Source organism: Eleutherodactylus coqui, chromosome 2 (genome assembly GCF_035609145.1).
Source record: "Eleutherodactylus coqui strain aEleCoq1 chromosome 2, aEleCoq1.hap1, whole genome shotgun sequence".
NCBI classification, from domain to species: Eukaryota; Metazoa; Chordata; class Amphibia; order Anura; family Eleutherodactylidae; genus Eleutherodactylus; species Eleutherodactylus coqui.
The window spans coordinates 254,133,242-254,161,183 of record NC_089838.1 but is presented as its reverse complement, the minus strand read 5'-3'; the positions used below and the strand labels follow the sequence as shown (position 1 = coordinate 254,161,183).

General features: G+C 44.2%; 1 protein-coding gene and 1 long non-coding RNA gene across 5 annotated transcripts in view; both read right to left on the bottom strand.

Annotated features, from left to right (window-relative positions):
- CHD2 (chromodomain helicase DNA binding protein 2) overlaps positions 1–10,857 on the bottom strand; it is an 81,041-nt gene extending 70,184 nt beyond the window's left edge. For all 4 annotated transcript variants that reach the window (XR_010790396.1, XM_066592828.1, XM_066592830.1 and 1 more), the window contains exon 1: positions 10,298–10,857. Coding sequence is in view for 3 of the 4 variants with exons in the window: in XM_066592828.1 (XP_066448925.1) it covers positions 10,298–10,356 (59 nt within the window). In the remaining variant the exon portion in view is untranslated. The remainder of the gene's footprint in view (positions 1–10,297) is intronic.
- A 1,276-nt stretch (positions 10,858–12,133) lies between these two features.
- LOC136612461 (uncharacterized) lies at positions 12,134–26,598 on the bottom strand. The gene is made up of 5 exons (XR_010790395.1): positions 26,193–26,598; positions 25,280–25,310; positions 25,096–25,141; positions 20,202–20,225; positions 12,134–12,408 (listed from the first exon to the last, which is right to left on the bottom strand). It is a non-coding gene; the product is annotated as an uncharacterized lncRNA (long non-coding RNA).
- Positions 26,599–27,942: the final 1,344 nt, after the last annotated feature.

Below are 27,942 nucleotides of genomic sequence, written 5' to 3'. Positions count from 1 at the left end.
TCCACCGGCCGGGGCTCATTCCAGATGTGGATCTGCATTACATTCCACTGTCAAGCCTCAGAGTTCAGCTGTGGATTAAGCGGTCGGATGCAAATAGAAACAAAATATCCAGTTGCGGATTGGACAGTATTTAACCCGTAGGATAGCTAGCATCTGAATAATCGCTCAGCGATCAAGCGAGTGTCATCTACAGTGGTACCATCTACATACGGCCAACAGGGTGTCCAGTGAGGATTCCCTGATTAGTGGCTAATCACTTTCTTTCAGCTTAACTAAAAACAGTCGCTGGTCGATTAATTTCTAGCCAATGACTTTGCAGGGGAGTGTGCACTTCGGCGACCGCAGAAGTAGACAAGTAAACAACAAGGGTTCAGTGTGAAAGCAGACAAACAGCAGTCGTCCGTATGCTAACAGCTGGCTATGTTGACTGTTACAAGTTACTATTTGGACGATCGCCTATGGCCACTTTACACGGCCGAGAAAATTGTGCGAGAGGCACGAATATTAACTCCATTCTTCTGAATGGAGTCACACACATGAGCAATTTTTTTTACCGCCTTGCATCGCAGTGCGGTGAAGAATCGCAGCATGTCCTATCTTGGGCGTTCCCTCGGAAAACCTTGCATCGCCCATTGTTTTCAATGGGGTCGGCAAAGCATCGCACGGCATGAACACGAGCGCAATGTGGGGTTTCCCACTGAAAATAATGGGAAACACTCTGACTCCACCACGGCGGAGTATGGCTACTTTCCTAAAGGGATGGAAGTCGTTTTACACACAAGAACGCCTCGCATCTGCAGGGACATCGAACGTTGATGAGTGCAATATTGGGTTACGTTTCATTGCCTAATATCGCACTCGCACGTGTGAAATGAGTCTTTTTTTTCTGGAGCTGAGTAGGGGAAAAAAAACAAAAACTTTTCTTTCTTATAGAAAGAAAAAAAAAACCATACTCAGAGCATGCTGGGATTTAAAAGAAAACACCTTGCAATGGAAAAATCTGCATCAGACACCACATTAAAATCTGCAGCATTGACAGCGATTTTGACTGTTTAGCTGCAGATCCGCAGCCAATTTCAGCCTGCAACGCGGCTCTTCTCACCTCGGAGCAGTGATTCCCCACTGCAGCGCACCATCCCTAATCCGTTACAGAGCCTGTGGCCGGTCAGGTGATGCTCCCACTTCTGCATCACCTGACTGATGGCGGGCACATTAGCGGTAGCCGGATGAGGGACGAGGTGAGAAGAGCTGCAGGCTGAAGTCAGCTGAGAAGCTGCAGATTCTGTTTGCATGATTTTTGATGCAGTTCTCTGCTCCCTGTGCCTGTACTCCAGGGGGGGGGGAACGGCAGGGTTTTTAAAAAGTATTCTGGAATTTTTCTATATTCAGTGTTCCTCTAAATGAAGCCCAGCGGAGGAGAAAGGTCACTATGTAGAGGCTGCTACACCGCGACGTAACCTAGGCAACATCAGATATTTTGGTGGATTCTGAGTATCAATGTTAGATGGTGATACATATCCTTATCAAATTATTTTATAATGAAGGATCGGTTTTATTTCAAGCTTACTGGGGACTTTAGAACGTCTTCTATTGTTTAATAATATGGTTAGCAAAATGCCCATGTAGTGACCTGCCCTATTTGTAAAGGCCCATTTACACGCAAAGATAATCTTTCAAACGATTAAAGATTTTGCGATCCTTTTGCAAAAAGTGTTAATGGCCATTATCATCTTCATTTGCATGTAAAAGGGCCTCCAGGAGCTGTGTGCAGAGCCCAGCGTGTGCTCTCTCAGTAGCTGAACGATGGATTTTAAGTTCACCTTAAAATGATCGGTCACATAAAAAGTGCCGGATGGCCACGTTTACATGTAACGATTATCGCTCATTTTCGGTTGTTTGAATGAATTTTAAGTGATAATCGTTACGTGTAAATGGGCCTTAACACTACCTGCTCCGCCAAGTCATCATTTACCAGGATAAAGGCAGTAGACACATTCATCTCAGGTGCCTACAAGGCTCATTCATACTTGTGCTATGGGAGCAGGAAAAAGGAACCCAGTGCCAAATGGATATGTTTTACGCCGCAACTGAACGGCGCTTAACAGACCCCATTGACTATTATGGAGTCCGTTCAGGTTCCATTCGGCTTTTTCCTGGCCTGAACAGCAGAGCATGCTGTGGTATATCATCTGAGATTTTTTGGGAAAACTGGTAACGGAACCTCCGGCACGGATTTGAACACATCGCAAAACCCAGCTTAGACGGAACCATTATTGTTCAGAAAATCATCCAAACGAGCGAAAGTATTAATCGTTCTGTGTAAACGAGGGCAAACAAGAATTGTGAGGCTCTCGCTCGTCGCTGAGTCTCAGCCGGCAGCGATTGTTCAGTGCGTCACAGAGGACTGTGAAACACTGAATGACTAGTGCACAACAACTGCGCCGTTTTCAATGAGAATCGTGCAGTTTAAACAGCCTGCCCGAGCGCTAACGAGTTGGCGATGACGTTACCAGCTCAACTGCTCAGGCACTGTGAGGTTCTAGGCATATGTCAAAGGCCCGTTACCCACAAAAATAAGAAATTGGGTTAGGCCCCCTGCAGTGACCGCTGCGGCTCACCTGCTCCCGACGTTTCACCACTCTGCTATGTGCCGGCTGCCGCCCAGCGCAGGGCGGTGCTGGCGCGTCCCTAGTGACGTTTCTGTGCGGGCCTCTGCGAGGCTCCCACAGAAATAGGCCGCAATTTGTTTACTGTGCGAGTTTTCACGCGGCTGTCTGCATGGATTGCATTACCTAATGCAATCCCATGGCAGCATGCACGGGGGGAAATCCTGCGTGAAATCCCGCCGCGGAATTTCCGCCCGTGTGAAGGAGGCCTTAGGGGAGGGAGACTGTCTAGACACCAGGAAACTTTGTAACTAATTAGAAGGCTACAAAAAGGAATTAGTGCTTTGTAAATAGTTGACCTAACAATGACTCTGCTTCACAAGAAGGTACATTTAGAGGGGATGATCATTGCTCAAAAAAATCTATAGATTGTTTACATTTGAAGGATAATCAAACGCACCTTACAAAGCGTGTGAAAAAAACAACAGACGGCTAATCTTGCTGCCGGTATTTGCAAATGACTAAAAACAAAGCGCACACTATATAGCCCACTGTAGCCAACGGGCTATACAGAAGTATTTTTTCACACTAACTGTAAAAATAAAAAAAATTTGTCACACATTCTATTCTAGTCCAACTTCTCAGATGACAGTCATCTCCTTAAGTCAACGAGTGCGCCAAAAACACCCACACACGGAAGACATCAGCACGCGTTGCATTTTTCACGGATCATTGCTAGGACTGAAAGGGAACCATTTTCTGCTTTTTTTTTTAGTGCACATAAAAGAAAAAGGATGACACAAGGATGTGAGAAACAGGCAGATGCAACACAGACGTGTGTGCGGGTTTTGGTAGACCAAAATCAAACAGGCGCATGTCAGTAAGTACGTGAGCGCCATTTAGACGCAACGATTATCACTCAAAATTCGTTTAAGCCTTCAAAAGTGAGCGATGATTTTGCTTTTAAAGATGACTGTTTAAACGTAATGATGATCGTTGGAAATGGCCGATAAACGATAATTGAGTTATAGTTAGTTTGAATGACGTGGGCATCGGGTAAAAATCGTTAAACGATCGAATGATTTTTATTTAGACCAAATGATAAGCGGACTGCCAAACGATGGATTTTAAGCGACAACAATGAACGAATGACTAATGTACAGTGCGCGATGAGCGTGCGTTTACACGTAACCATTATCGCTCACTTTCCACAAATTGTTGCGTCTAAATGGGCCTTCAGGCTGTGTTTTCACACTTCCCATTGACTTGAATGGAGGCAGATTGCAGGCAGGCTCCATTGTAGAACCCACATGAAATACGGAGCGTGTGAACAGGGCCATCAGGTAGGTCCACACATCAACATTTCTCTAACTCAAAATCCGCATATGTAAAATGCTGATTTTGCTGCAGATTCACCACAAAGGCATGAAATCCAAGTTGAAAATCCACAAAATAACGCGACATGCTGCAGGGGTTTAACCCTTTGCAATCCAATTTTGGATTCAGGGTTTCCTAGGGGGTTTTCTCTTTCTGCCATTATACAATAGCGCCATCTGCTGACTAGAGCCAGTACTGTGGTATGGGACATGCTGGAGAGGCCCTCGACAACAGAGCTGCCAGTAATATACAGTAAGAATACCCTGCCGCACGTTTTTCGACATCGGAGCTGTACAGCCTTCAATCAGAATGTCTTTAGACGTCAGACAGTGGATTGGAAAGGGTTAAAATCCAAACCGCAGGGAAATTCTCATGTGGAAAACGTCTGCAGCCGGTGGATGAGATTTGTATATCACTCACTGGCTGCTACTGGGATCCACTGCCAAAATCTGCAGGGGAGATCCACACTAATTCAATTCTGACAGCAGCATTTAAATGCCACCATCAGAGTTGGGGGGGGGGGGGGGGGCAGACGACCCACGTGATGAGATCGCAGGGTGCCATTCAGTTGCCATGACAGCCGGGGGCCTTCTAAAACCTGCCGGGTCTGCCTTGGTAGATTGCTTATTAAGCCAAGCCTGTGGCATCGCTTATTAGGATTGCATGTCAGATTGTGGTATTACATCATACAGCAGGAGTGGTCAAACCATCACAGGCTCCAGTCCCCTATGGCGACTGAAAAAATGTGAAAAATCAGTTTTAAAAAGTTTTAATTAATTATTTTTAAAAAATGAAAAGGTAGTAATTTTTATTTTTTTTTAAATGGTTTCTCAATTTTATAATGGGAAAAAAATCTAATTAAAAAACTCAAATCTATTCGGTATCGCCGCGTCCGTAATCTATCACAATATTTATCCCACAAAAAAAAATACACATCTTCAGAATTGTGCCTGGCACATCTTCAAGAAAAAGCATTAATAAAAAGCGATCACAACGTTCCATGCACTCCAAAATGGTACCAATAGAAACTACAGGACGTCACCCAGAAACCAGGCCCTCGCACAGCTATGTTGGCAGAAAAGGTTATAGCTGGCAAAAATGGCAGCAGAACATTGCATTTTTTTCTCAAGAGATTTTCTTTTTTAGTAGTACAGCAATGATGCACATGAATGCTGGGAAAATAAAACAAGTTGTAGGCACGCAAAAATAGTAGCTCGAAAAACTACAGCGCATCCCGCAAAAGATGAGCCCTATAGATAGAAAAATTAAAAAGCTATGAGGCTTCTAACATGACAAGCTTTTTTATTTATTTTTTTTAATAAAAGGGTTTTTAATTTATTTTTTTTAAGTAGCAAATATCGTTTTCTATTATATGGTACCACTTAAAAAATGTTTAAAAACTCGTATCGCAAAAAACAAGCCATCAAAAGATATATTCCTTGAAAGGCGAGGATGAAGAAACAAGAACACGAAAAATGTTTGGTAGGTAAAGGGTTAATTACAGGGGGAAAAAAAATCATCCCACCAAAAAGTCTAGACACGTGTTTGGTGATGTTTTGGGACTACTTTACAACCAGTTCCACACACAGTAGTTCTGGATATTTTTTTCCACAAGTTTTAGCAATACAGAAACCCCATTTTGCGAGTCAAAGAAATTTTCTGAGTTTCATCAAAAATAAAAAGAAAAAAAGGAAATCGATATATCATTAATGGCTGCCTGCAAGCAGCGTTGGGGGTAAATATGGGGGTTTAAGGGCTTTTGCAGGAATAAAGTATTAATAACGGATCCTCAGGATAAGTCATTAATATCTGATGGGCCCCTCATGCCCCTGCCGGTGAGCACCGCGGCCTCTGATGTCATGTTTATCAGTCACATGGCTGCAGTACCGGGCACAGCCACTATGAATTGTAGGGCACTAGCCTAGTAAGCAGTGAGAGTAGAGCTAGCTTCAGACAAGGGTCCCTAGTGGTGGTCCTGAGGATAGATCATCAATACTGAAGTTGCAGAAAACGCTGCAAATCGCTTCCATTGATTTCAATGGGGCTTCTCATACGAGCGTTCGCACACGGCGTTTGAAGGCCCCTTGATGCCGGGCTCATGTGACCTTACGGTAAAATGCAGCGTTTTCCCAGCGCCGGACATTACGCATCCCTCTGTATTGTCACGCGAATTTTACTCGCGTTGCAAAGCACTGACTTCCCGGTTTCTTCTTTGGCGTTGACATTTCTTGTGAGGTTTCCTAGCAACATGCGCAAAAAAACGCTGTACATGTGCAACGTAATTGAGTTTGCTCTGCGTTCCAAACGCACCCATAGAAGACAATAGCGCTGCATGCGGGTAAGACACGGTAACGATAGAACAAGCTGCGTTCTTTTCGACATGCGTAACTTACGCCAGAAATAAACGCAATCAATGTACTTTCATAGACGCCATTCACCGCGTGTTATGTTCACGTAATACGCCATGAAATAGCGCTCATGCGAGTCCATGCTTCCTATGGAGCCTCCGATTTATCGCACCGCAGCTTGCGAAGGTCATGCGAACCGGTTTCACAGATTAGCAACTCCCATTATTGTCTATGGCACGAGAAGAAAAAAAAAAAAAAAAACGCAGCCAGCAGCGAAGCGATATTATTTTTCAAGAAAAACATCACATGAGCAAATTTGCGGTTTTCTCACGCCAATATCGCACTCGCCAGTGTGAAGCAGCCCTTGGGCGGAACTCCACCTTTGCAATTTTTTGGCAGATGAAAAAGCGATATCAGTTTCCATTAGTGATTTTTTTTTTCAATCCGATCCGCATCCCATTGTCCTCGGTGATCGTGACAGATTCCGTAAAATGAGGAACGCACTTTGGCATCGGTCTCAGTTTTCATGGAAATTAATTCAAATTTTTTTTTTTTAATAAAAAATGTTACAAAACGGAAAAAAAGAAAAAACCCTCAGCGGCGTGACGCACGTTTAATGAGCTTCAGGAGCTAAAAATAGAAAGTGAGTGAAAGCTTCAGGTCAAAGGTTTAGGCACCTCTTTAGGAGAGGTCAATGAGCTGCGTTCATGCGGGTTTGATGTGGGACGTGTTCTGTGTGGGGGAAGTCGCTTTTATTGCGATGAATGAAGCAATAGCGGCCAATAAATTAACAGGCGTTGATTAGTATGCAAAACGATGAGCTGCGGCGAGGGTTAACGATGCCCACGTGTGCCGAGAAATCACGGTGAGGGAGGAAAAAAAAATTTAAAAAAATAGAGAGAAAATCCCGCCAGGAGTGAAGTAAATGCTGAATGGCGGACGGGTTCTATACAGTATATACGGTGACACATCCGTGCCTGTATACATATATATCCAGCACTGAAGGCAGCAGCCTTTCCCTTTCATGTACGCTTCCAGCTGGCTGACTAAACTGGGGCTTTCTTGCCAAAAAGGGCGGTGTGGTGCCCGTCTGACATCACAAGCACGCCCAGCGCTGCTGACGCCCCAGTTACCAGGAGGCTCGGCAACCAATGAGAGAGGCAGCAGGCACAAGATGGCCTTTGAACTCCTAGAAAGCAACTTCCTCCTCCTGCTTGTGGAGAGCACACAGTGCATCACAGTGTCAGCGCCGCCGCTGCTGCTGCAGCACAAAGGAAAAGCCATTTTGTGACTGAAATAGAAAGCTATAAAACGCTGAAAAATAACTGTTTTCCTGCCCAAATCTTCATGGCAGCCTCCTGCATGTCCCCCACAATAATGGTCCTACACAAACAGCTGTTTTTCTCCTCACACATCACAGAAATCCACACAAGCTTTATAGAAAACCAGCTACCAGCTTTATGAGGCATTTCTCTAAAATGGCTGCCGGTCACAAAATGTAGTCCAAGGACAAGTCAGTGCGAGGGCTCTCACTGCAGAGAAAGCAACCATTTTACATCTAGGCTACACAAGCCCCGCAGACCGTATCTCTGTAGGTCTATACTGATTATATGTTATCAATGCTTCCTATATTAATATATAATAATATGTATATAGCATCACTAATGGGGCTTCTGTAGCACAGAGCAGCAAGCATTGCTACCAGAGTCACTGTATATAATAATGGGGGGATAATCAGGCGTGTTCTGGGGGTGAACAGCGACACGTTAAGCGACATCTCTCACTCATGAATGGCAGATATTTTGGGTGGACAGGAAATGAACTTTACATCAAAACAGGATTCTTTCAAAGAAAAAGGAAGCAGCGCCTCGGAGAACAGACAGCCCTGCAAGAACCGCACGATGCCGCCGCCGCGGAAAACACTATGAAGGCGGTTGTAAAATGGTGGCTAACAGCCTGGATGAATGGAAACGGTGCTGTAATATTGTGTGCCTATATACCGAATATTCAGGGACTACAGACAAAACTAAAATGCACCAGTAGTCATCAAAAAGTGTTAAACATCTAATGAGAAAATATAAGGGAAGGGGGGGGGGGGGAATTGGAAGCTGGTAATAAGGATACGATGAGAGCTATACATACTTTATAAAAAAAAACACATATGTGTATGTATATATATATTCATATACTCACTACATACACTAATATATTAGTACGTGTGTATATATATGTGTATATATATCTCATATACTCACTAGATACACTAATATATTAGTATGCGTGTGTGTGTGTATATATATATCTCATATACTCACTACATACACCTAATATATTAGTACGTGTGTGTATGTGTATATATATATATGTCTGTGTATATTTCTCATACTCACTAGATACACTAATATATTAGTACACGTGTGTGTATATATATATATCTCATGCATTCACTACATACACTAATATATTAGTACGTATATCTATATATATATATATGTGTGTGTGTATATCTCATACACACTACATCCGCCAATATTTGTACGTGTGTATGTGTGCATATATGTGTGTATATGTCTGTGTATATATCTCATATACTCACTACATACACTAATATATTAGTAGTACGTGTGTATATATGTGCATATATATCATACACTCACTACACACACACATATATACATACATACATACATACATATATATATATATATATATATATATATATACACACACACACACACACACACACACACACACACACACACAATATGTGTGCATGTAAATCTCAAACTCACTGCATACACTTATATTAGCGTTTATATATATTCTCATACACACATCACATACTTATATATTAGTGTGTATATAATATTCTCACACATACTAATATATATATATGTATGTAGTGCGTGTATATGTGTAATATATATATATTATACACATACGCGTGCTACAGAATGTTGGCGCTATACAAATAAAGATTACTACACATATATGCACTACATAGCTATATATTAGTATGTGGTGTGTATGAGAAAATGTGTGTGTGTGTGTATATATATATTATATATACACACTAATATGTCATGTGTGTAAAATATATATACACTAATATATTAGTGTATGTAGTGAGTATGAGATATATACACACACATTAATAGATCTCAATATGTGAAAATATTATATATACATATACACACATATATACTGTACTGCTATCACAATGTTTACAGCCAGTGTGTTATTTCAATGTCATGAACATTATACAGTGCTAATGACTATAGTGCATGGTAACCAAGGTAAATAACACCTGGCTGTGTATATAAAATAATGACAACATAGGAATCAAGGAAATAGAAAAAAAGTGACTCTAATGAAAAGTAAATAGCATGCATACAATAACACGGCCCATATCCCAGCAGTGGGGGGGAACCCTGATAAGGAGATGCATGTAAACACTCCTCTCCCCAGAGACCCTATACCAGGGCTTGGGATCTACTTTACTCCCAGGCTCTAACTGTGGCCTTGTAGGAAATATCATTTTGTAAATAACCCCTCTCAAGATAAAATGGTGCAATGCAGCAGAGCCTACAAGAGGCACAAGGTCACAGAACTAGTGGCATTAAACCCCCACAAACTAGGAATGCCCAGCTATAAAGCCCTGCCAGGGGCAGGCGACAGGGGGCACAGCCTGGGCCTCGCACACTTCCAGAAAATACCCAGGAAAATTAGGGTGTGGCAATGAGAGTCAAGGTCAGAGCTGGGGGTAAAACACACAAAATACACGGGGTTGTCCTGGAACTTGTAGTCCCACCACAGCTGCAGAACTACAACTCCCAGCATGCACTGGAAGCCGATGGCATGCTGGGAGTTGTAGTTTCACAACAGCAGGGGGAGCTGGGGTTGCAGAGAGGTGAAGCAGTGTGGGCAGGGGACAGGTGGGCAGCAGGGTTACCACCACCATCGTACCTGGATGCATTGCTGTGCGCTGAGCCGCCGCCGCCGTCCTCCTCCTTCCTCCTCATCATCCTTAGACCCGGGCGGGGGGCAGGCTGCCGGCCTCGGGGCTGCTGCTGCTACCGGGTGCCCAAGGATTTGCTGTCAAAAGTTGAAAGAAAGGTAAAATGTCCGGAGCGGTTAGGCTGGCATCCCGGTCCCGGCCGCACTAGGGAGCAGCGGTGATCCCGCGGGGAGCCGTGTGTGTCCGCCGGTCCCGGCCGCCTCGCCCGGAGAAGATTTACGATTACGTCACCCGATAACAAAAGTGAGCAAAAAGAGGGAAAAAAAAGCCCAAAACGTGCCTAAAAATGCCGCCCGGCTAGTAGTAGTGCTGCCCGGACGCTCACCTGTCTTATTCCATGGCCGCTCCTAGCGCCGGGGCAGCGGCCGAAACACGCCAAAATACGGCGAAAATCCGAACAAAAAGGAGAAAAAGCAGGAAAAAAGGGCAAAATGTAACGCTGGAGGTCGGCGGGGAAGGCAGAAGAGCGTCCCCGGGGGTCGGCAGGAAGACGGGAGGACGGGCTGTGATCAGAGCGCACAAATATGGAGGTGCGCCATGAGCTGGAAAACAACGAGCACTCCTCGGCTCCGGCGCCGCGCGGACAAGGACGGGGGAAGCCGAGGATCGCGGGGGCTCTGTCCGTCCAGGGGGTCCCGGGGTGGGCTGCAGGGCACAGGGGGGCTCGGGAGGGCCACAAGTTCCACAAAGTTATCCCGAAGTGGCAGGGAAGGCGCTGTGCGGAGTGCGCTCTCTAAGGCACAGCCGCCATCTGTAGCTCCTTCCCAGCTCTGAGCTCTGCCTGTGATTGACACTCTGTACATTTACCCCAGAACTCAGGTGATGTAGTGAGGACCCACCCCCTCACAGCCACCATTACCACAGGGCTCGGGAACCCCAGGGTGAGAGGCACGGGGCACCCTCCTAGGCAGGGGCACAGGGGCAGCACCCTTCACTGGCCACTCACTGCAGACAACTAGTCTCCTTTGTCTTTGTAAACGTTGCAGTCCTTGGGATAAATCACTTCCTTTCTGGACAGGAAGTAAGCCATTTTGTGAGGCTAGAGTTTTAAAATGTCTTCTTGAAGAAGATGAAGGGAAACCATTAAATGTGTGGCATATGAGGGGCACATATGGGAGGAGTCATGCCCACCCCAAGGGCTCACTCACATTGTACCAGTATTGTATGGTGGCCAACCCATGATGGCTTGGAAGGGCTACTGTCCAACACCCTAAGATTACACTATGGGATCTCATTAACTCAACAGCGCCGACCTAGTGAAGGAACACTGTACCAGGAATTGTGGATTGTGTTTCAAAGAACTAACCCAATCTTGGAGATTTTGGAAAGCCTTCAATTGTGTTGACTCAACGAACATGGAGATGGAAGGTAGAGCTTTCATAGTACATGTACACCACCAATAGGGGGCACCATCAGTTTGAATCATTGTTCTGGGAAAATGGCGTCTTGCAGTGTAAGAGTGCCATGTGGCTACTTGAAGCCGCTCAGTTGTATATGGACCCCAAAGAATAGAAAAAGTCACATTTAGATGTTTGAAGTTCTCAGACGTGGCCAAGTTTCTTGGCATACACCAGTTCCACCAGTCACAGTAGGGTCCACCATTTGTTAATACCTGGAATGTTTTGCCCATCTCTTACCAATAATGCCCATTCATACATCATTTGGTCTAAATTGTCACACCAAGAACATTAAAAACCAAGACCAAACCACCACAAGGGCAGCAATGGTGCCCAAAACCAACCCTGACAAGAACCATTGACTTCATGAACCACGAAGGAGACACGTTAGGGTGAATTAAGTTTTTCTTTATTGAAAAGACTTGACACAGTTGTCATTAAGAAATTAACGATTTAGCGCAAGGAAATAGTCAAAAAGTATTCAAAACAAAGTTCATGGCAAGACAGTATGGTGGCCGTTCTTGAGGTTCTTGGTGCTTCTGTAATGAAGTTCCTTTCTTGACTGGGACAGACAGCCACAGTCCGTTAGACTCCATGCAGTTTGGGCATTAGAAGGACCATTCTTGACTTCAGTAGACTCCACTCCAACTGCACTGGGAGGGCTTTGAAAAATTAAAAAGAGAAAGGCCGTTGGAATGTGGGTACTCTTGGACAAGTCACTTACCATTACACTTATACATTTGCCCTAATGAACGGAGTCCCATTTCAGCAATCAGACTGCTCACTATAAGAACCATCTCCGTGGAGCCTCATGGATGCCTTGGGGTATTCACAGGGGCAGAGTTACAAGGGGTGCAGAGGTAGCAGTCACACCTGCCCCTCAGTGACTGAGCCCTCCGTCACACAAGTGACACCAGTTTGATGCTGGTGCACGGTAGATGGGGAACTGCTACAGACTTGGCATTTGGGACCAGGAGCTACGAGTTACTCCTCTGGGCCTTCATTTTCTCACAATGCCCAGAAGAGTGACAGTAGAAGAATTCAGGATTTATACGTAGCTGCAGAAATGTTCTAAATCTCCTTTAAAAATGGGCATAGTTGGCAGAAACCACGTCCTCGTGTTCTGTGTTAGTACATCAGTGTGCCAGAGATGCTACCTACTGGAGTGGGGACCATTTATGAAAGAAAGGGTAGCCCAGAATTACCATCATTTTTACAGCATAATTAAAAGGTACCTTTAGTTTACCACTCAGCATATTGGGAACAACTACATAGTGATGGCAGAATCAGCTAAAGCCAGCAACCCTACCCATGTAACAGTAGGGAAAAGGTATTAACAGAAGCATGTTCACCTTCAATAAAACCTATATAGCAAGTGGCCATGACCGTGATCACCATGACAGCGCCATAAACAGGTCACACATTCTGTTCAGCCATCAGGACAAGTGTGAATAACCACTGTGGGTGCAGCATTACCCAGTGAGCTCCAAGATGCCAGACGGGGCCTATGAGGAGCTCCTCTCTTGGGAAGAAAGTCTGGTAAGCCTTCAGCCAAGAGACCCAAGTGTAAGCCATTATGTAGCCCAACTACACAGAATTAGAGGAGCCAACCGATGACTATTTGCTGCTACTAGTACATCATTTAGAGAACACCCCAATGGGAAGTCATCTATATCAGCAAACAACGCCTTTAAAAAAGGAAACAAACTAGCAACATAAACCAATTGTAACCATGGCCAACATGTACAGAGATGAATAGTAGGGGCGCTACCCTCCTTATGTACAGGGGTATTCCCATCTAGAGCTTTATGGCATAGCCACAGGATGTGTCGGATGACCCCTGCATCCATCTCCAGACCGGTGGTCCTCTGATCCACCTGGTGAGCAGGCAGTCACATCCGAGCAGGGAATGGAGAGGAAACCACATGTGCGGCCGGCTCTACATTCTCTTTTATGGGAATTACAGAAATGAGCAAGCTTGGCATTAGAAGTGTGACGGCCAGCAGCCACCTAACCAGGCGGGGGGCAGGGGGTCCTGGCTCAGGAGCTGCTTATGGCATAGCATGTGTATTATGCATTAAAATGCCCAAGATAGGAACATTAGGACTAAACAGTGATATTTGGGCAGATCACAATGCATACTGTAAAATAGTCCTAATAGTTCATGTATATTGACTGACGATCCAATCACTGCCCAGACCCTTTAGTTCACCAGCTACAAGCCAAGCGGCTACCGTGACAGCAGAACACCAAGGAGGTAGATTGGTTAAAGGCCGGGTTCACATCTACCTCTGGTTGCATCCAGAGCCGCCATCACAAACTCTGCATTTTGCTGGATAAACAGAGTGGCAAACATGAGACCCCGTGATGGAAAGCTGACCCCATTTGGGCTAGTCATGTGACAATGTGTGTTCATTTTTGTATATTACTGTTCTTATGACAAAAGAAACCAGGAATGATTAGCAGAGGTGTGAACCCAGCCTGGACAGACTCATTGGGATTACACCCATATATCAGTTCCAGCCCCCCAGTAGGTGCCCTAAGGTCTAGGATTGTATCTGGTTAGTAATGGGTAAGCTATACAAGTCGTCTGCCAAGACCTTCCTTATGTGCCCTGCCTTAGGGCACTTTTATATGCAACGATTATCGCCAAGATCCTCGCTAGATCACGGGAATCAGAACGATAATCCTTCGGTGCAAATGCTGCCAACGACTGAATGAACGATAATTCATTCACTTATTCTTCAGCATTCAATCTATGCACGCATAAAACCCAAAGATTGGCTTGTGTAAACAAGAAGTCATTCATCTAGTCCCATTTTACTGTGAATGAAAGCGGGCGGAGCGATCTCCAGCTGCTCCTCCTCCATTCATTGTGAGAAAGCAGGGGAGCAAGCATTGCTGGGACCGTCCGCTCATTCACCCCCAATCACAACAGAACACGTCACACGTGTCGCACCATGTCCAGGTCTTATAGTGAACTAATTTTTTTGCATCTAAAAAGCAAACAAGTGAAAGTGCACAATAATAGTTTAGACTGAGCGAGAGCCAACGACCGAACGAGAACAGTCTGCTGATCATTGTATGCAGGCAGAAACAAATACAAATCATTGGCTCATTCACTTATCGTTCGGTTTGAACAGCTCGCTCAGTCGTTCTCGGTCACTTATACAGCGAATGTGAAAGACGGAATGATTTCTTGTTTGAACAAGCCAACAATGTATCTGCCTGTCTAAACAGGCTGCCCGGGCCAACGAGCCAATGGTGACGTCACTCGTTCAAACAGGACCTTTACATGTTAGCATACATCAAGAAAAAATAAAATAAAATTATCCCAATATGCATGTAGGTCTAATGTGCTGATAAATCATCTTCAGCCCCAAAGTAGAAAAAAAAAAAAAGTGCCGAAAAAGTATTGCCCGTTTGCCTCATTTGGGCAGCATACCCTTGTCTCAGCTGTACTCTACACTTCTCACCACTGTCAGACACTCAGCATCATGTTGTACGGTTCATACAGCAGAATAGTTTTACATTGGGCTTTTAAAAACTCAGAACAAACTGGCCCCAATGTCAGCTACTCCTTATACCCTCCGAGACTGAGTGGCACCACCACACAGTACCCACGAAAAAGACTAAGGCCCAATGCCTACAGGTAGAGTGGATTGGATTTGCGGGAGATCCACAAATCAAGCCACCCATCAGGAGACCTGGGCGCCCGCAAATAGAGTATGCAGATTTGTTTTGTAGACCTTTAGGTCCGGAAAAGAAAATCACAGCATGCTCCATTTTCTGCACATGGACGGCTTCCATTGAAGTTAATGGCAGCCATCCAATCTGCAGCTGACACCGCAGACGGGGCCGTGGACTCCACAGGAAAGAAGGAGATTTAAAAAATATAAAAAGTGAAATCGGTACTGTGCATGCCCAATGGCGAGCCGTGCGGACCATCCGCAGTACAGAAAACCTGTAAGTACAGAGGTCCGCATGGCTGCCGCTGCCCACCTAGGTATGCAGGGTCCTCGGCCGCAGGCAGGGTGGAATTCAGCTGCAGGCTCCCGCACGCGGAATCCGACCCACCCATGGACATGAGGCGTAATGCAGTGGGGAGGGACAAAGTTCTAATCCCGCACAGCTCATTTACAGGGATATTCCAGAAACAAAGTGAAAGTTATGCGCTTCATAAGGAGATGACATAATTTTGTAACATTGTTAAAACCTGTTTTACAAAGCTGCAGAGATGTTGCTTTACCCGTGGTTCTCCCCCCCACCTTAGTTCTCCATTGGTATCCAATGGTTACGACCTGTAGGCTCGGCTGTTTTACTGGTCAGACATGCTCAGTGCCTTCACATTCTGTAATGGTGACAGGTCGTACAGTTGTGAATGCACACTTGTCTAACTGGGAGTGGGGCATTGTGGGAGACGTAGTTTTTGCACTCCAGCACCATTTTAAAACATAGAAATGTGAAGTTGCCTGGAAAGCAACAATGGCGCAGGCTGTCCGTATGACAGTTTAGATGGACGATCGGAATAAATGGCAAGTAGAAACATTACGAAAATTTTAAGAATTTCACCCAGTTTCTGGAATACCCCTTTAAATAAAAATCCTCCCAAAAACATCCTCACGACATTCAAATACTCAAAATTAATTGGTCAGGTTTAGAAAAAAAACAACTAAAAATACCCTGACCAATTACTTCTTCCCAAAAACAGCACCACACCTGTCAATGGGTTGTGAGTGGTACTGCAGCTCAGCCCCATTTACTTCTATAGAGCTGATCTATAATAGACAACCCATGGAGAGCAGTGCCATATTTGGAGGAAAGCAGCCATGTTTCTGTAACCTTACATAACCCCTATTAAATGCCTCTACTGTGATTACAAGGACCCCATTTACAGGGCAGACAGTCCATATCTCTACCTTAGAAGGTGGAGCTGAACTGGTTGACCAAGGTCATCCTTTTACCAATGCAGTTTTCATAAATGAGGCCTAAAACTTACAACGCCCCATGGATATAAACAAGTATTAGTCCAGGCAATAGGTTTTACTCCAAATTAACGCACATTCTATGCAAAAGACTTTTTACAAGTTGCAAAATGCACAACTCTCTAAAAACGCATTACTAGAAGAAACCTGAGCAATCTGACACGGGGCCCTGCTTTTTGAACACAAGGACAGTTGTTCTCACACCTTGTTTTGCTTCAATAAAAATGTAAATATTTGGCTTGCTGAGGGATTGGCATGGTGGCAGCACACTCATGGGACCCCCCCTTATATAATGCACTAGTGGGCAAACAGGAAGGCTGAACACAAGACTTTTACTTTGTTCACACTGATACCTTGACTTCTGGAGCCATGATGGTTACACCGTATCAGCTGTCACATTTATCTGACAATACGGATGGACCGCACTGAATATTAGCGTCTATAGACCAGCACAGAACTGGAAGCTACTGTGGAGCCATTACACCTCGTCATCACTGGAATATACAGTAAGACAGGACTATAACAAAGTGTCTTGTCTGGGGATAGATGTGCAGAAGGTTCTAGTCCGTCCGTACAACCCAGAGGTAACGGCACACAATTAGCTTTGGCAACAGTACAACCCAAAACCTTGCAAGCGGGGGAAGTCATTTAATCAATACCACAGAGCCAACTTGACCAAGGATTTAAAGTTACAGGCATGATGCATTGCGTCAGCCCCATATAATCTCATTAGTATAAACTAAACCTACTTAATAGCAGAAGTACTTCATGTGTAATGTCAGGAGGATCAACTGTCCCTGTGTGCAGAAAGCTAGCAGTCGTGGCAAGCTCAGCTAGCTACACTTTTGTCGCTGTGCTAAGTTGGTAGATTTATGCTCAATGAGGGAAAGTTATGTACAAAACACACCATTTTTTTGTTTTAGTGTAGACCTTAAGATATCTACATATCAAACACTCCAATACCGACCCCCGTTAGCTGCACAACAAGCCTCAAGAAGCTTATTGAGAGACTTACAATGGATGCAGGGAATAAGCTGCAATGACAAGTAGTGTCAGGGTTGTCCATAGCAACCACGTGTGCCAAGTACACAGAAAACCTGTTGGACACCCATTTTGTTGGACAGAACACTGGAATCTTTATGAAACAAAAGTTTTTATAATTGACAAGAGTTAAAACTAGCTTGCAGAAAACGTTACCCCCCTAGCGCTGACAGTACCAGAGTTTAGGGGACTGACTCCAGCATGGGACATATGGAAAGTCCTGTCAGGAAAGCCCCAGCAGCTGCTCTGAACCACACAGCACTGCCAAGAGCAATCCTGGTGATGCCACTCTGAAGCTGGCCGTACACATGCACTCGTCTAGCTGGCCGTACACATGCACTCGTCTAGCTGGCCGTACACATGCACTCGTCTAGCTGGCCGTACACATGCACTCGTCTAGCTGGCCGTACACATGCACTCGTCTAGCTGGCCGTACACATGCACTCGTCTAGCTGGCCGTACACATGCACTCGTCTAGCTGGCCGTACACATGCACTCGTCTAGCTGGCCGTACACATGCACTCGTCTAGCTGGCCGTACACATGCACTCGTCTAGCTGGCAGACATTTTTCAAGCCACACCATGAACCATTTTGAAGAGTACAAAAAGGATAGGAATAGTGAAATCCAACAAGCCTCATCCTACTTTATAAAGTACCCCACCCCCTCAGCTTTCACCAATAAGGGACAACCTAAAAAAAAAGGTGCCCTCTGCCAAAAGACCCCCTCAAAATTTGATTCTTGGAAAAAAAAAAAAAAAACCCATAACTGCCGATTTAGGATCACCCATATTCATCAATATAACGTCAATCTTTTTCAAGCTGAAACATAGTAAAAACCAAAAGCACATTCACAAGTGTGCCTAGAGCTCGGCACCAGGTCCACAAACACAAGGAAAGAGGTTTCTTTTGACACAAAGATCATACAAACTAAGTCAATATATTGCACATCATTTGGCTGGGCACTTATAAAATGCAGTCTGCTGCTCTCTGTAAGCAGCCATTCCAGGCTGAGAAATGGTAAACTTAAAGGGAATAGCAAATGTAAAAGCCAATACTATGTTAGTTGCTGAAGCACCTGCTAATGACTTGTGGTGGCATGCCACTGAACTACGGATAGCCCTCTACAAGGCACAGGTCTCAGCTCCTGGCAGGTAAGTGGCTCAGGGTGGGACCCGCTGTGGCAGCTAGAGGCACGTCTTATTTGTAGTTTAGGAAAGGAACGGAGGGCTCTAGTGCCCTGCGACATATATAGAAATGCTTTATAGATTTCAGAGCTCTGCTGCCATAAGGACATTAACAAGGAGGCATCATTTCCGATACAATGCACTATCCCTAGTGTCGCTTTAACATTAAGAGGTTGCGACAATAAGACAGCCTATGACAAGAGCTGCATAGTTTCAGTAAGAAATAAGGTCAAAGAACTCCTATAAAAAAAGGGTTTTCCAGGTAAAAAAAAAAAAAATATTGATGACCTATCCTCAGAATAAGTCAGTCATCAATAATTGGTCAGGGACCCGCCACAAGACGGTCACCCAGCACACTGTTATGGCAGTGGGCCATAGTTGATGACAATGGAAGCTGGCTTAACTCCCATTGAATTCAAAGGGAGCTGAAGCAGCCATTACACTTTAGTAGCCATAGTAGCGATGTCGGAGGCGGAAGTGCCGGAAATGTAATAGTCGCTCATTGATTTCAGTGGAAGTGAAGCCAGCTAGGGGACTTCCTTTCCCGTCCCATATGACGCACGTCCAGGCCGCCACACTGACAGCAGGCCAGGCGATCAGCTCATCACTGGAGATCCTTAACGACTATCCCTGTAGATAGCTCATCAATAGATTTTGCCTGGAAAACCCAAGTCCTTAGGAATAAAAGTAACTCCACATTCCACTTGAATCACTAAATACAGCCGAACTTCCTGCAGTTAAGCCAGTGGATATTTCAATGCTACAACCATTATTTTTTATTATAAACAACTAGCAGACATGTAGATGTTGCTTGGCATGTGTATAAAGACTAACTCCAGTCATAACACGAGAGAACCCCCAATATACTAATGATGAAAGGGCAGGACCCGGGAGCCAAGAAAAGGGCCTTAGTTTTCAACTAGCTTTGCAGGAGTCTGCGCTATCCGGGTCACAGCTTTGTTACGGCTCAATTTGCCAACCAATACCCATGCTAGCCAAAAGTAGCTACAAAAACAATGCAGTAGACTAGGACAATTCTGGCACAGGAGGGGGCATGAAGATGGCACAAAGGCTTCAGTGTGCAGGTTACGCTGTGGGATTTATGACTGGAGTTGTTCTTTAACCATGCCCCAATCTTCACCAAGTTCTCATTTAAACAGAACACTTTGCAACAAGACACTTTGGGAGACGAATTGTTACACTCAAAAATACAGGCACATTGTTAATTAATAAATAACACTTACCGAAATGTAGTTATCCAGGTTTGTCTGAGAGGGGAAAAAGAAAAAAAAATGAGTTAGAAAGTGGACTACCAGAACACAGGACAGCCATATTGCATAACTAAACAGATTCTAGAAATACCCCACATGACAAAGCTAGAAGGAACCAGTTATAGGAGTGCTTTATTTTAGGAAAAAGCTACAATCTAGTAATTTGGTTAAACCTCTGCTTATTCTTTGGTTAGGAGTCCAGTGGACGTCTCAGTGATTAACTGCCCTCCTTGTATGGTGTGTTCATAGAAGTATCCGGCATTCACCAAGGACCACCGCCTGCTGGAATCCTGACCCAAGAAGGACAAGAGCAGATTTAAAAGGGACACTCCAGTTATTTTATTTTTTTTTTTCAAACCAGCTCAAATTTGGACTTGTGTTCAGCTTCTCAGTCTGTGTGATGCTATTACATGGAGACAGAAACTGTCTAGCGGGAGGACACAGACACTCCTATCAGTTACAGATGATACAGCTCCTGTCACACAGTTATAATAGAGGAGATCACAGCTCATCCTTCTAACTGGGTACTTATGGTCTGTTATCTTATTTAGGTGATTACAGAAAGTAAATGGTGGTATTGCAGAGATGGTATAGGCTGTAGCTGATCATGTAATGCTGTGCTGATGCATCATGGGATTGATGTGAAAGCAACATCAAGATAGTACCAGATGGACATCAGAAAAGGGGGCTACACTACATGGAAGTGACTGCAATATACAGAGATGTCCAGACTGCGACGATCAGGTGATTGAGAAAGGGCTGGGGAAATGGAAAAAGGTTTTTTTTTACTGGAGTTGCCTTTTAAGTGAATAAGCTACAAGTTAGGCCTCATCACACTTGGATTGTATATTACAGTCATGTAATACAGGGTATTTATGTGACTGAAATACATGCATTACCTGCGTATTTTGGGCATTTTGTAGATAACCAAATAAAGTAGTGTCTCCTTCCAGCATAAATATGCCATGGATACACATGTATTGAGTATTCCCTGCATAATTTTACCACCATTGCCATAGACTTGAATGGGCTATTTTGGTTCGCAATACAGACCCAAAATAGAAGATACAGCAGTCTCCCCCCGCCCCCTCATGTGTGCAACGTCTGACTGCTTTATTGCAAGTTTACGGGGATTCAGCACCACTTATTACATACACATGTAATACATGACCATAATACACCCATGTGAGTGAGCCCTTATTATAGTGGGAAGAGATTTAGTATATCAATCTGCAGAGTTCACTTTGTTTTAAAACCTGGTACCTACAGACTGGACTGCAGGCCACCCCCACCCGACTTCCATTTACCCAAATCTCATTTTACAGTTGTAAGATCAACAGCACAAGAAAAAAAAAAAAAAAAAGAAAAAGTACCGTTTTCATGAGGTATAAACTCTGTAAATTTATGTGTGGGAAATTACAACCACGGCATAGTCTATATAAAATCTAGTCAACTAAATCCTATTACACAGCACAAAAGAATCTGTAGTATAAACGGACCTACTATGCCAGTTTACATCTCCGGTATGTCTATACTATGGATTTCACCCTTTGCAATGCTTACGGTGACGTCTGCAGCAATAACAGTGTGTCGTGTGAATTTTACATTTTTGGGGGTAAATATACCCTGTTCCCCCACCACCCACAATTTTTTGGAAACGTATGTTTGTTTTTTAATCTAGCTCAGAGTCAAAGCTAGAAGGACTTCTTCCAGCTGGATGAACTACAAAGACTGCGTTAAGACACTGCAGTGGCTATTATGAAGAAAAAAAAATAAAATAATGAATAGTCTTCCTTTATACTTTTCCTCTGTAGGCTCCACCCTTGCTTTTGGCTTAATACTGCCAAAAATACAGTCATGTGAAACTGGCCTCAAGGTTACAGAGCTCTGCAGAATACTGGGTGCGTCCCTAGCAATTATCTGCAGTGGCAACTGCAACCATTTGTGGAAATACACCCTACACACAAATAGGTTACCTGTAAACAACCTGTTTGTGTATGTCTTATCTCAATATGCAGAACAGTATCAACACACACAGGAATTAACCTGAACAGTTTCCCACCAGCAGCCCTTTGGAGGTGCCACTCCACAACACCTGCCCTTGGCGAGCCACAATTATCTGAGGAGATCAGGGTGCTGTTAAACATTATGGCTGAGGACAAGGCAGCAGTTGAGTAACAGAGGCATATGCTAGTAAAAGTAGATTGGAAAGTTTTATTCCACCCTCCCCCCCAAAAAAACCACTCAGTTTTAACATTATTCAGTGGCTATAGAAACACTGCCAATACCAATGCTGACATCCAACCACATATTAATTGGCTGCAACTCATTCAGCAGGAATACAAAGCCGATGACTACAGATCTGTAGTTCGTTAGCAGACCCGGCTTATTTTTCTAGTATCTGCTGTTAATCTTATGTACACGTCCATCAGTTCAGCTGGTTAAACTGAATCAGAAAGTCTATCCAACTAGCTTCAAACATAATTGTTTCTTAGCAGAAGTCTTCTGCAGGCCACAGGGTCCCTTGCCTGGCAAGACACCAGAAGTTAGACTGAATTTCACTAACTGCTACTTCCCATCCAGCTCTGAGATCTCGGTGCCCACTGCTTGGAACCCCCCAAAAAAAGCAAGCTGGTGGTCACATGCTGTTCACTGTGTATGTGACTTTCTTTAGCCAATCACAGGCTTCAGCTTTACAGCAGCCACACGGATCATAGCAACCTGAGATGACCAACTTCTATCCACATATGATCAAACCTGTGTAAAAGTGATTGCTCAGGGAAGGGGAGGAGGTGAGCTGTGATCATCACCTATTCTCAATGGTGGAGCCTGCGTTACCTATATAGGCATTACCTTTTATTGTAATTATGCCTAATAAATTACAACTACAGTAATTATGACTAAAAAGTCCTCTGCAGAACAGGAAGTGTCAGCCTAACATGAGGCTCAGTGGGCAGAGTGAAGACTACAGTTTTCTTCTCATTTTAACCTTTTGATAGAAATAAGTAAGGCCAAAAATTGGATTTAAACTGTCATTTTTATAATACATTCCCTTTAAGGGGAAAAAAAAAGAAGTTCCAGCTTTGCACATAGCAATCAAACTTCCACTTTCCTTTCACCAGCATACTTGATAATCTAAGAAATAATGGTGACCGTGTTGCTCACATCCACCACTATCTTTGATCCCTCCCCACCCCAAAGGCCTTAGCTCATTGGGCCAACTACAAAGAGTCTAGAGGTCCTATGAAAGGACTCAACTTGTGTTCATGATTCTTCCCACTAGGCCTTATGGGTTGTACAATAGTTGGTCCAGAGGCTCCACCTTCCCTTTGTAACGTCACAGCCCATATATCCATTTGGAATTTATGACAAATCTGGAATAAATGGGGCTTTCAAGAGCTGTTATGATTTCTGGTGTATGACCCTTTACCATGAAAAACGCCACCTAGTGGCCCTATGAGAGGGGCAATAGGGGACATTTAGGAAGTGACCTAAATAATGGGGTAATAATAGGCACAGGCATTTATGTGCTCCTTTGATGGACCAAGTAAAAATTGTGCTTCCCAAAACAACTTCTTATATTTATAAACAAATTTAAAAAATTAAAAAATTTTTTTAAAAAAAACAACAAAACAATTCTGGGTATTTGTTTGCTTTGTCATACAATATAGCATTTAACAGTTTTTACATAATTCAATACCAAACGTTTTCATAAAACTTAAGGCTATAAACGGAATCCAATGGCATTTACATACAATAGAATGTTGGGTTTCAGGTCTGTAAAATGCCTGAGAGGTTACTTGCACATAACTATATGCAGAGAGGCTGCTGTACATTGTTGTATCTCATGGGCACCCATTGTAGAGAATTATTAGATCCCAATAAGGAAAATAAAACTAATTACTCGTATGTGTAGAGTTTACACAAGTAAGAGATGCTTTGCCAGTAATGCTGTATAATAGCCTTTTATGCCTCTAAGTGTCTTTACTTAATAAAGGGGTTCAAGTTTGAGATATATTGTTAGAACACAAATTAATGCAAGGAAATGGTGATCAGAAACAAATCCCTTAAATGCAGAGTCCAACATATTAAAAAAAAAATCTTCTAAATCTTAATTGTTAAACTACTGGAAATGCTTTAAGTCTACATAAAATACGTATTTTTGTGCGATTAATTAAAAATAATCTTTGCACGTATGAAAAAAATAAGTCATCACCACTTTCTCATTGTGTATTGTAGTTGTATTTTTGTACACAAGAATAGGAGCATTTGCTCCACTTCTATTACGTAATTCTAAATTATCCTTTTTCTTGAAGTTTAGATCACTACCACTAAAACTACATTAAATTCTGCACAACTAAAGAAATACAAAACTATCAGCTTCAGTGGGAAAAAAAATGTTATCTTTCAACTTTAATGTTGCCTTGTTCTATGGATTAACCACTAAATCCCCCCTAGACCAGAGAAATCCATAGAGGGATTTAGAATTCAAATTGTGAAATTAATATATACTCAAAAAATGGGCAGAAAAAGCAAAGTTGTTCAAATAAGAAATGATGCATCTTTTTTTATATTCGGTAAAACTACAAATCCTGCTGCAGATGGACAGAAGTACAAATGTAGTAATAAATCCTACAACCTGTAACACGTCAGGAAACGAATTCTAAGAACGCAACATTATTCGGGGATTTTACCCATGGAAACACAAATGTTTATTTTTTATTTATAAATATGTGCAAATAAAAGATCATGTAAATAAAAACAAAGTCCGTGTAAAAGTGGAGGTATACTAGTCCAGAAAACATTCTCCTAAAATGGTCATACTGTAAATATATAGATTGGGTCATTTTTCCATTACGAGACACACCTGTGATCGTGGGATTCTATCACACATGACAATTTTTCTGGTTTACCTGCAAATAAAGCAGCAATTGTTAACAACGCTTACTAGGAGATTTTCCTAATGTTCAAAAAATATATATATGTAGACTTCAGCAACAATATAAAAATAAATCAAACAAGAAGGTATACTACAAAAGTATAATACTTACTTCTAAAATCAATCTCTGAATGTTACTCCACCTGAAAAAAAAGGAAAAATATCTGGATTAAAAAAATTATCTATCAACACGGGGAATATAACGGGCGTTGTATCTGGTGGCATCCGAGGGGCCAGATGAATAACCAGGAGTATGTAGATATAAAGCATCCCTGTCACATCCATCACGGACTGCTGTAGTGCTATATGTAACATGCGTTCGATACAATGTAACCAATATAATGTAGCAGAGTCTTTATGGAATCATCTAACACAAAAACCGCAGATCCATCAGCTAACATGGACTCCAAAACCAGAAAAACAGCAGATCCCCCTCATCAAGGGGACAAAACCGGGGACTTTGGAGGTATTTTATGGCATAGCAAAAACTTGGGGAGCACTGATCACCCCCAAATACCAGTCCCAAACCTAGAGGAGAAGTCATAGGTTATGTAAAATAGCCCTGGCATGTTATGTGTTAAAAGCCCCCCGAAGGGTCCCCGTATGTCAGGGACATAAAGATGCGCAGTTCTATGGCGGCGGCTGGCGGGATATCATTATATCATCACCTGTCAGCCTTTATATACAAAGTATCTAATAACAGGATGGAACTAGAAAGGCAGATAACAGAGAGAAAAGGCTGATAAATGTGCTGCCAGCTGCGGGCACGGGACTTGTACCCAGCGGGCACAGCTGGCACCACGGGCAGCCATGGAGGCTCACAGCAAGAAAAAGGGAGAAAAATGGCCAAAATGTTGTTATAAAGAGTGTAAAGTCCCGGCGGGGAGGCTGTCAGCCCGGGGGAAGCTCCCCGCACGGCCGGCAGCGCTCACCCACAGCCGGGGACGCCTCTCAAGGACACCCGCTTATAGCGCTCTTCCCCACCCAAGGACAAAGGGGGAAGAAGAAGCAGCCGCCATACTCACCGCCGCCATTACAGGGAGGATCTGTCCGTCGGAGCCGAGGGCCACACGGGAGCCGGGGAGCCCCACACATCCCCCGGGCCGGGGAGGACCGCTGATCGTCGCCTCGGCACGGCACACCCTTCTGGTGAGGCGCAGGCTGCGAACAAAGGCTGCAGCCGTCCTTCTCACACCGCCATTTTGGGTTGCCTTCTTGTCGTTCTCAGTCTGCCTCCCAGCCCAGTGTGAGCCCCGTCCCCCTACTACATGGTCGGCCCCTGGGAGACTTCACCCGCCGTACCCCACTACGGCACCGACACCAAGGGGCTCCCCGCCTCTGTTTACTGCCCGCCATCCTGCAGCACCCGCCGCCACCGCGTCCCTCTCCTCAGCACTTCTGCTCCCTCCGAACCGCGCTGCCTCCTTATCAACGTACAGCGGCAACATGCTAGTCACTGAGCACCTCCCTGACGTCAGCGGCACGTGACCGCCGGGGGCGGGGCTGCTGCCGGCAGAGGAGGCGGGAGAGTGACGAGCTCGTGAGGAGGGCAGTGTGCCCCGTCTCCTCACACAGGCTATAAATACAGACGTGTCCGCACAAACACATTCCTCTTACCCATAACTACAGTCCTATAGGGCTCAGTCTGTGGAAAATGGCCTCCACTATGATGGGGGAGAGTGAGGAGGGCAGTGTGCCCCATCTCCTCACACAGACATGTCCGCACAAACACATCCCTCTTACCCATAACTACAGTCCTATAGGCCTCCGTCTGTGGAAAATGACCTCCACTGTGATGGGGGAGAGTGAGGAGGGCAGTGTGCCCCATCTCCTCACATAGACGTGTCCGCACAAACACATCCCTCTTACCCATAACTACAGTCCTATAGGCCTCAGTCTGTGGAAAATTACCTCCACTATGATGGGGAAGAGTGAGGAGGGCAGTGTGCCCCATCTCCTCACACAGACGTGTCCGCACAAACACATTCCTCTTCCCCATGAAACCAGCTCTATAGGAAAACCAGTCTGTGGAAAATTGCCTCCATGATGGGGGAGACTGAGGAGGGCAGTGTGCCCATCTCCTCACACAGACATGTCCGCACAAACACATTCCTCTTCCCCATGACACTAGTTCTATAGGCCTCAATCTGTGGAAAATTGCCTCCTCCATGATGGGGGAGAGTGAGGAGGATAGTGTGCCTCATCTCCTCACACAGGCTATAAATTAAGGCATGTCCTCACAAACACATTCCTCTTCCCCATGAAACCAGTCCTGTAGGCCTTAGTCTGTGGAAAATGGCCTCCTCTATGATGGAGTTTCAGACATGTCCGCCACATGACAACCTATGTCATCAGAATGTGACTTGTACTTACCTCAGTATTAGTTTTGTATCGGACAAGCACTAACCGTATTTGCCCCATAGACAATAATACCAATACTGAGGTAAAAAAAATGGCCATGAAAAATCCGGCAATGAGACTGCATACATAGATTTACATTAGCTCTGTATTACGGTCCGCAAAACACGGGCCAAGTCCAGAGGCACAATAGCTTGTCTGAAAGCGGCTTTACATAGAGCGACTATTATTTAGTCGCGCAGAGAAGTCACTGACGCATATGAACAACGGTGGTCCACTTGCTTCTACAGAGAGCCATGATCGTTCATTAGTTGTGTGCGGACATATCACTCAGAGGGGATCTGTGCGCAAATTCGTTTACAGGTCGTTCAGATATGAACGCCTGTGACCTTATACCAGACGACTTGATCAGCCAGC